The sequence below is a fragment of the Dermacentor andersoni genome, chromosome 1 (assembly GCF_023375885.2).
Source record: "Dermacentor andersoni chromosome 1, qqDerAnde1_hic_scaffold, whole genome shotgun sequence".
NCBI lineage: Eukaryota > Metazoa > Arthropoda > Arachnida > Ixodida > Ixodidae > Dermacentor > Dermacentor andersoni.
The window spans coordinates 318,846,327-318,854,994 of NC_092814.1; the positions used below are offsets into that span (position 1 = coordinate 318,846,327).

An 8,668-nucleotide genomic window follows, 5' to 3' on the forward strand; every position below is an offset into this window, starting at 1 on the left:
GCAAATGCGCCATTGTGTCGTCCCCCCCCCCCCCCCCCCAACATTTATTTTTTTACTGGCTGCTGGTTTTACACACTGTTAATTCAGCTGATTTCACTCATCGTCAGAGCTCGCGAGTGGGCCAAAATAGAATCCATCAGCAAAGCGCCATGACTCGCTAAGCAACGTTCTGAAACTGAAGAGAGGAAAAAGAAGAACGACACGGAATCCACGCCCTCGCGCGCTGGCACGCGAGACCCACGCGACAAAGGAGAATCTGCCTCGCGCTTTCGAACACGCAGCTAATCGTGGCGGACGCACTTAGAACCATCCCAGGAAGGAACGGCATCACCCTGCTACCTGTCATGGGGATCGGTGTACCTGACTGCATCGAAATTCACCATCTCCTCCAAGGCTCCCTGTCAACCATCTCGGAAGAGACGCCATCCCGCAAGACGCCTTCCTCGATTGCACTCGCTGCAATTCGAGATGGGGCCAAGGATGACGTGTACTACGCGTTCAGTAACTTGGCCATCAAGGATGTCCTCCCCGACAATCGGGACCTTGTGCTCAAGCCGTGGTCCAAGGTCGACGAACGCACTTGCAGCAGCCACACAGGACAACCCAGGAGGTTGTCACCGAGGGCCGAGTGGTACCCGCTCGTTGACATGGGCGTCAAGGACACCGTCGCTCAGTGTAAGACCATGCAAGTATCAGGGACTGTGCAAGGAGCCTGGCACCAGACGGTGGTAGCCTCGAGGTTCACCGTGCGCCTACTATTACACAGGTAACGATCAATTCGGTGTTTTCTATATCATATATCAGGACCACCGCGAACATCCTCAGTGGACAGACAAATTTTATTTTATTTCTATACTGTTGTCAAAATCCCATTGACGGGTTGTTTTGCCTCGCAAAGAAAACAAAGACAGCGTGTAACTTGTTGAGTAGTAGAGAGTAGTACAAATCAGGAATACCTGTCATATAGCAATTGGCCATGAAGCGCATTATTCAGCTGGTATTGCGTAACAACACGATCGATGGGCGGGATTGTACACGTTGTAACACGTTAAGCTAACAGACGGTTCTTGTATGGTTGTAACGAATTCCCTTTCATAAGAGTACGCCTGATATTAGAACATTTACGATATTTAAAGGAATCAAATGCGTCAGCAGCTGCACACATTCCACACTTGCGTTTATCTTCCAGTGGAGCGCAATGTTTAAATGCCCGGATGATTATTAAGCAAATTCATTATATGCCACTTTATTAAAATTTAATAATAATAAAATATTAGAGGATTTAATTAAAGAACTATGTGCGGTTATTCAGCATCTGCAACTATGCGTTGATCGTCATCAGTTTCCGAGGAAGAGTATGCAACTTCCACGAATTGTGTGGCTTTGACACGTCTATTCCTTATTAACCTTAACTTTGACGTGCGTTCTATCCGCTACGCTTACACCAGCCGTGGTTGCTGAGCGGCTTTGGCACTGTGCTTTTAAGCACGAGGTAGTGGAATCAAATCCCGGACGCGGTGGGTGAATTTGAATTGGGGCGAAATGCAAAAACGCCCACGTACCATGCATTGGGCCCTCGGTAATGATCTTCAGGTGGTTGAAATTAATCCATAGACTGTAGAATTATTCTGTATATCTTGCAGTTTCTTGCACTACGCCGTGCTTTATAATCAGATCGGAATTATTGGGCGTAAAACCACAGAATTTCATTTTATCCTCGATGCATTGCCGCTGGTAAAACGTCACATGCCTCGCAAACTTCACGACGATGCGTGGCTGCTTCACGTTACCTTGCTTTCTATAATTCGAGGTGTCTACGCTATTGTCCCTGCTGAAATCCTCCATTCCATAATTGTAAGAATTACTAGAGGAGATCCTATCGAAATTCATTGGAACGGAGATTATTTGTTGCTTTGCATGCAATTTATCGGGAATTTGATTTTTGTTGCATTTTAATGAAAAGCTTTAGAATCTCCGGACTCTCTGAGGAGGATTCCTCAATTAAGTAGTCAATGTTAAATTAAGGAAAATCAATTACAACTCTAACTCCCCCACTCCCCCCCCCCCCCCCCAAAAAAAAAAGAATAAAAAACGATGTCGCAGTTCGTTAAAGTTACGTAAACGCTGATAAACATAAAGCGGATAAAGATTACCTTTTATAAACCGCTCTCTATAATACCGCTAATTTGTGAGCTGGACTAATGCAAAATAATCGTAAATACTGGAACAACTTAAGCTATAAATTGACAGGGCACAATTCTCCGTTTCAGGTACCTGTGCTAACGGGAACAGCATACAAAAAAGGGAGAAATTTTTTTTCCTGCAGTCAAGAAATCGTAAATTTTGTGCTAAACATTTTTATGAACGCATTTTAAATAGTTTTAAAACTTGTTTACGCTTCAAATTAACATGCGGGCACACTAAGTCAGTCGTATTCCGCTATATGCCGTAAATACAGCCAATTTCATCGCTTAATCCTCACGTCCCAAGGCCAAGCAAGGAGTTACGATTCCGGGCATCGAATGGACTCGTGCGCATCGGCACTAGACTGGCAGAAGGAATATTAATGCGCCGAAAGGGCGATTATGGCTAATCTTTTACAAAAAGCCTGGAGAAGGAGCGAAGAACACGATATGTGCCAAAGGAAACACGTCCGCAAATTGGGAGGTTTGTATCATCTACGCGTGAATATATGGACTATCATTTTTATTTATTCCTTCGTTGCTTCGTAGGTTTGCTTTCCCAGCTGATTTCAACTCTCCTCAAAGCTAGACGACATCACTTCGTCGGATAGTATTGCTTCAGGAAGGCTTCCAGCCTATGGGCAAAGAAATTAGCACGGTTGCATCGAATAATAATAATAATAATAATAATAATAATAATAATAATAATAATAATAATAATAATAATAATAATAATAATAGCCACGAGAACAACATATGCAACAACATTTTTGGGTACGTGCTAAATTGGAGCTCCTGTTTATATACAATGCCGCTGTCTGCTACCATACAAACAGCGTAAGAATCAAAACGGCAAATAAATAATTAAGAAACATGCATTGAGACATTTTTTGTCACAAGGGGTAGCTCTTCCGACACCACACAGTCACATAGAGAAAAGCGGGGTATCAAAGTATGAAGTTGAGGTTTTTGCCCGTTTATGAAGAGAATGCCAAAATCGAACACAACAAGAGTGCTTGAAACTACAGCAGCAAAAACTGACAGTAAAGCGAGTGGTGCATTAGCTAGTGATCACAGTGCACCTGGGAAGTATTGTGTCAGGACACTTTTTTTTTATTTTTTGTATATTTCTTTATTTGTTGAAATGAAGTCGTGCCTGAATAAATAAAGTCGAATAGAAAAACGCTAAAATTGAGTACCGCTCTTTGAGCACTTTTCGGTCGTGCCTTAAAAACAAGTTTTAAACACAAGGAAAAATAACAATTGCTGGAACTCACAGAATAATGCTTTCGCAATCCATAAAACATTTTCCGTATGGTTAGGATGAGTTATAATAAATTATGGTGTATCTTAATACATGGCAGTTGGATTTCCATAACCAACATTACTATGTGTATTCAGCACAATGTTTCTTGCTTCCCGGATGGGTGATGACGTCGTTAGTGTTTCCATTCAGAAGGCGCTGTTTACTTAGAATAAAGCAGGGCACATTTCGTGAGACGAGCTGCAGCGTTCCTCGAAGACTTGCTTAACGAATGTGCAGTTCAACAGCAGTGTTCATTGTTGTCATGTATTGTCAACGCAGTGCGCGAGATGCGACCACGCGTGGAGCGGAAGCGGCCGCGACCATGAGTGGCCAGTTCGTCGAGTGCGACCACGTGCCTTCTGCCGAGTACCGCCTCGACGTCTTCGGCTGCAGGCTACGCATCCACCCACGTGACACGCTGCCGTGCGCGTCGACGATGCTGAACGCCTTCAAGGCTGAGAGCAACGGCGACACGTACGGCGTGGCTGGACCGAGCAGCTGCATTTGGAGGCTACACGCGAGGTAGGCCAAACACCAGTCCAGCTAAAACACCGCAGTCAATGTGCGCCCTCTTTTATTAGTATCCCATTTACGCCATCTTATCTCGTAAGAGACGCCGTGATTGTAGGTCACATATAGGCTCGTGTAAGTCAAGGTGTCACGATTAACTACTGCCTAGGCCTGTTTGAGGTAATCATGTAGCGTAATCTTTCAACGTTAAATATACGTTCACGAAGGGATTGTAGCAGTTTCGTCAAATACCGATGTGGGAGCTTGTAGAGGGGCACGTAGCCTGTTCGTTAGTACCCTGTTCTGGGCAATTTGGCCTTACAGTCAAAGCTGTTAGGAGATGGAAAGATAATGTATAAATATACGGAATGTGAAGAGCAAATTTCTCGTTCGCATAATCAGCCTTTTCATTCAGTCACATAAAACTTGATATCTTAGAAAAAGAAGTTACAGGAAAAAAAGCTGCACCAAGTCTGCAACTTAAACGATATATAGAGGATATATTTGTAAAGGCTGCATGTATTCGGTCATAAAGCGGACAGCACCATTGCCAACTTTTCGTGAATTCTTGTGTGGCTTCTCTATGGACACCTGACCCAAATACACCTACCATGAAAAGGCACAATATAACAGGAGTAATAGATGCGCGAAAGTTCGTACGAAATTACGTGTTATAGATAAAAGGCTTGCTTTTATCTATAACGTGCAGGATGAGAAATAGAATTACGACATACTCGCCGTAATTGCTTAGTGGCTACGGTGATGGGCTGCTAAGCATGAGAAAGCAGGATCGAATCCCTGCCACGGCGGACGAATTTCGACGGGTGGCGAAATGGGAAAACACCCGTGTACTTAGATTTAGGTGCACATTAAAGAAACCCTCGCGGTCCAAACTTCCGGAGTGCTCCACTAGGGCGTGCCTCAAAATCAGGTCGTTGTTCTGGCACGTAAACCCCCTTAAATTATTTTAATTTTAGAAATTCCGTAAGCATACAACTGATATGTAAATATTTGGAAAATAAAAACACAAGCACGCCAACTTAAGAAGGAAGCGATGGAGAAAGTGTTGCAGCGCGTTGTCGGTCCGCCGTGGATATAATACGCGAAAGCCCAAAGTCGCTGTTGCCACTTTTGCCTCGAAATCTGTAGTCTTCCGTGAGACCAGTCGCTAGACCATGTGGTTGTCAAGGATGGTCTTACAAAGATAGTAACGCCTTGTGGAGGGTACGAGTCAGTTTCACTGTTTCCTCAAAGGAGCGAAAGAATAGCAAAGTTGTTAGCCACCCGACTGTAGAACGAAGCGATGAAGGAACCGCAAACGTGTTTCTCAGCCTAGGCGATGTGCCTTGGCTGACATCGGGTTCCCGATGTCAACAACCACATGCACATCGTACCCTGTGGGTGCACTGAAGACAGTAGAAAGTGGAAGAAAACGCGCCACAGAGAACGCGACACAGAGTCACTAGGTTCTCTTATGGGAGGCATATATTGCGCAACTGATTTGCCCCTTCATTAGACTTGAGAAAAATCCAGAAACTCAGCTGAGTGACCACTACCTCGTGCGGATATATACATATGGATGCCGATGGAAAAGTGAGCCCTGACTCGCATACCATACCGCCCGAATCGTGGAGGTCGCTTCGAAACTGAAGTATTCAAAACCACATGACACGCTATATCCCGTTTAAAGTCCAGCTGCAACGAAGTTTCATCTTGGCTACGTTGATTCTAAATGAGCAGCACCAGCCTATCATAGCATTAGCAGAATGCGTTGTAGGGCAAGTTGGTTCATTGTATTTTCTCAAGGAAGAAGACGGGACAGGCGCAACCGACGGGCCGGACAGGACATTGTGCCTGTCCCGTGTTCTTCCTTGTGATCGTCTACAAACCGCATCCAATCTTTCCAAATATCATAGCAGTGTTGGCGAAGATTGGTTGGTAATTGTCTGCGTTTTTTTTTTTTCGTATTAAAGCCCGCTAATGGCATTTAATCAGACGGCGCGCGCAGCAAATCCCAAACCACGGCCTGCGAAAATTCTCGTGGGCCCGGGTGATGCCTAATCTCTCATGTTTTGGCAAAGGGTCAAGCGAGCTCGTTCTCAGTGATTTGCGGTCTGCGCCATTTCAACGTGCGAGAGGCGTTTTTGTCGGTGTCGGTGTCGAAAAGGCTTATTTTTCTTGACACAAACAGGCCTGCTTGTATTTCAAATGTAATATTTTGAACATAGGTTGCTCTTTCCCGCGCTTTTTCAAACTAGTTTATTTTTACGGTCCGAAGTTATGATGCGGCTGTTCCTCAAATGAAGTGGCAGATTATTAAGTCGTTAAGGTACAATAATGTATGGTTCATCTAAGAGCCAGGGATCTTTCTTACAAATCCGATTAATCCTTTTGTGAAAAGAATGCCTAGCACTAATTTGTTCTTTTTTACATTTTGCTTGCCTTCGCTTCATTTGGCCTTGACCTGCCGAAACATCCGGATGCGCAATAACGCATAACTATTCCAAATTATTCCATTCCATTTCTGCAATCAGGCGTCCACGATTGGTCAGAATTTTTTCGGGCCACCCCCACTTCGCTTGTCAACCCATATGACGTATTATGATTGATTAGACCGAACAAAAGAAAAATACCCATATGAGATTCTGGGCCTTTTTCGCCATCAGCCGTCCGCTATTGGTCAAATGTGTGAAATTAGGAAATTCGCAGGCGCTAATTGGAATCGGTTGGCGCAGGAAAGGGGTAACGGAGATCGCAGGGAGATCCCTTCGCCTTGCAGTGAATATAATAAGGCTGATGATGAAGATGATTGCGATTATGATGATGATGATGATGACGACAATTTACCGACTATATCGACAGCTGCCCTAGTTTTATTACAGTGACAGTTTTTGTCCAGAAAATCGAGCCAAACATTTCGTCATTTCCATATGCTTCCAAGGTTGGATCTCTAACCCCTGTGGGAACAAAATTCCAGCTTTCCACAGGCTAATCACTGCATTTATCTCATTTGGCTTGTTTGCTAGAACGTCTCTGTCAGCTGCCTTTTCTAATATTCACCCTGTACCTTCAGGTATCCAAGAAAAACCTGCTCGTTCTCAAGAAAACGCGCAACCTTCGCCCAGCGGCTGCATGGGACGCTAGCTGTTACGTGACCAGATGTGCTGCCTATAAAAGAAACTTTCGCAATTGAAGAAATATTCGTCCAGGTTCGTGGATTAAAGCCAGTACCGACGCCTTTCCGTTGTGGCCTCTCCACCATCTGGGATAACGAGGGATCCAGATTAAGTGCACGCAGCATGTAGGCTAATCCATCGACAAATCGAAACACATATATTCGGGTGGATGACAGTTTTCCCTTTCCTGAACCTTCCTCCACCTTGCGTGCTTCAGTAGAACTGATTTCCGATGTTCAGTGACCACGTGCTTGGAGATGTCGATTATTTCACCTTCCTGCTGCGATCTGCTAACTTCCTCGTTAACTGAGACGGTAGAAAGACCGCCACTGAAAGGCGTTGATCACGAGATCGATCGCTCCAGAGTAGGACGAATTTTTCATAAGCTGAAGTTTTGTTTCTGAAAAATGGTGAAGGGTCTCCTTTAAAGCGTCATACTACAGTTGAACTTAAAAGAAACAGTGAAAACGAGATTTGAAAAAGTGAATTCTTATTTAGCTTCCACTTTTCTAAATTCTGAAAAAAATGCGAAATTTCGGGTGGATGACAATTTTCTCTTTCATGAGCCTTCCTCCACCTTGAGTGCTTCCGACAAATGAGTTTCCATGTCCGCAATGGTCTATAACGCCTATTTCACTTCCACTGCAAATACGTTATACATATCTCAGAAAGCATAGCGTTTGATTTCACCGTTTACGGTTAGGGGACAGAGTGGTTGAAGTAAATCGAATAGTATGCGTACTCAACCATGTTGGCGTATGCTGCTGTTGTGCATTGCAAGCCCCGTCTCTTCTTCTACAGTTACGCTCTATAAAGCTTCCTCAGCACATAACTATTCCTTTGGCAGACCTCCTTCATATAGACAAACCTTCTGTTCTGAAGAGATTGAAAGGATCATAGCTACTTTGAAGTATATTCGGTTAATTGCGCAGAACTCATCATTAGCAGCTTCAAACGAGCTCAAACCAGGAAAATATTGTTTACCTCGATAGAGTATTCGTTCACCTGCTGTAACAATTCTTTAAATTTTTCGTTTGCTAAGGGGACATTGACTCTCCTCGTGGCTGAGTCACAAACAATTGGCATCGTTTTCCTTCTTCCATCAGGTTCGCCCCGAACAGAGTAGACGGCAGTACGACAATCACGACAGGAGTCGCCCGTCGTCTCCTGCATCGCCGCTCGTTTGTCTGCCGTCTGCTCGGCTGCACCTCGTCACAGCTGCAGCGGCACAACAGCCCCAAGCTCTGCAGGCGGCCTTAACGCCACGTCCGCTGCTCTTATCCAAGCTGAGTCGCTGACCGTGCGTTCTCTGCTGACCACGTGACCAGCGACTTCAAAGTGCACTGCGTTCGCTGGCACTATGGCCACACTAGACGTATGGCAGCGCACTGCCGGCTGCACTGCGTTCACCGGATGGCCACGTTGCGCAGGGTTTGGCGAGGACGTCCTCGGCAACCGCTGCGAGCTAGTCGCCGTGTCGCTATCCTGCGACG

The 8,668-nt window shown here is 44.9% G+C and overlaps 1 protein-coding gene across 1 annotated transcript; it reads left to right on the forward strand.

Moving 5' to 3' along the window:
- The first annotated feature begins 306 nt into the window (after window positions 1–306).
- On the forward strand, window positions 307–8,435 carry LOC140219149 (uncharacterized). The gene is made up of 3 exons (XM_072289038.1): window positions 307–766; window positions 3,769–4,011; window positions 8,282–8,435. The coding sequence occupies exons 1-3, from the start codon at window positions 345–347 to the stop codon at window positions 8,433–8,435; spliced, it is 819 nt and encodes a 272-aa protein (XP_072145139.1). The 5' UTR covers window positions 307–344.
- The last annotated feature ends 233 nt before the right edge of the window (window positions 8,436–8,668 follow it).

What these genes read in the sequence shown, in the direction of transcription:
- LOC140219149 (XM_072289038.1), top strand. Translation starts at nt 345, where the DNA reads ATGGGGATCGGTGTACCTGACTGCATCGAAATTCACCATCTCCTCCAA. An exon ending in GTGCGCCTACTATTACACAG is followed by an intron (nt 767 to 3,768) that starts GTAACGATCAAT and finishes TTGTCAACGCAG; the next exon opens with TGCGCGAGATGCGACCACGC. An exon ending in ATTTGGAGGCTACACGCGAG is followed by an intron (nt 4,012 to 8,281) that starts GTAGGCCAAACA and finishes TTCTTCCATCAG; the next exon opens with GTTCGCCCCGAACAGAGTAG.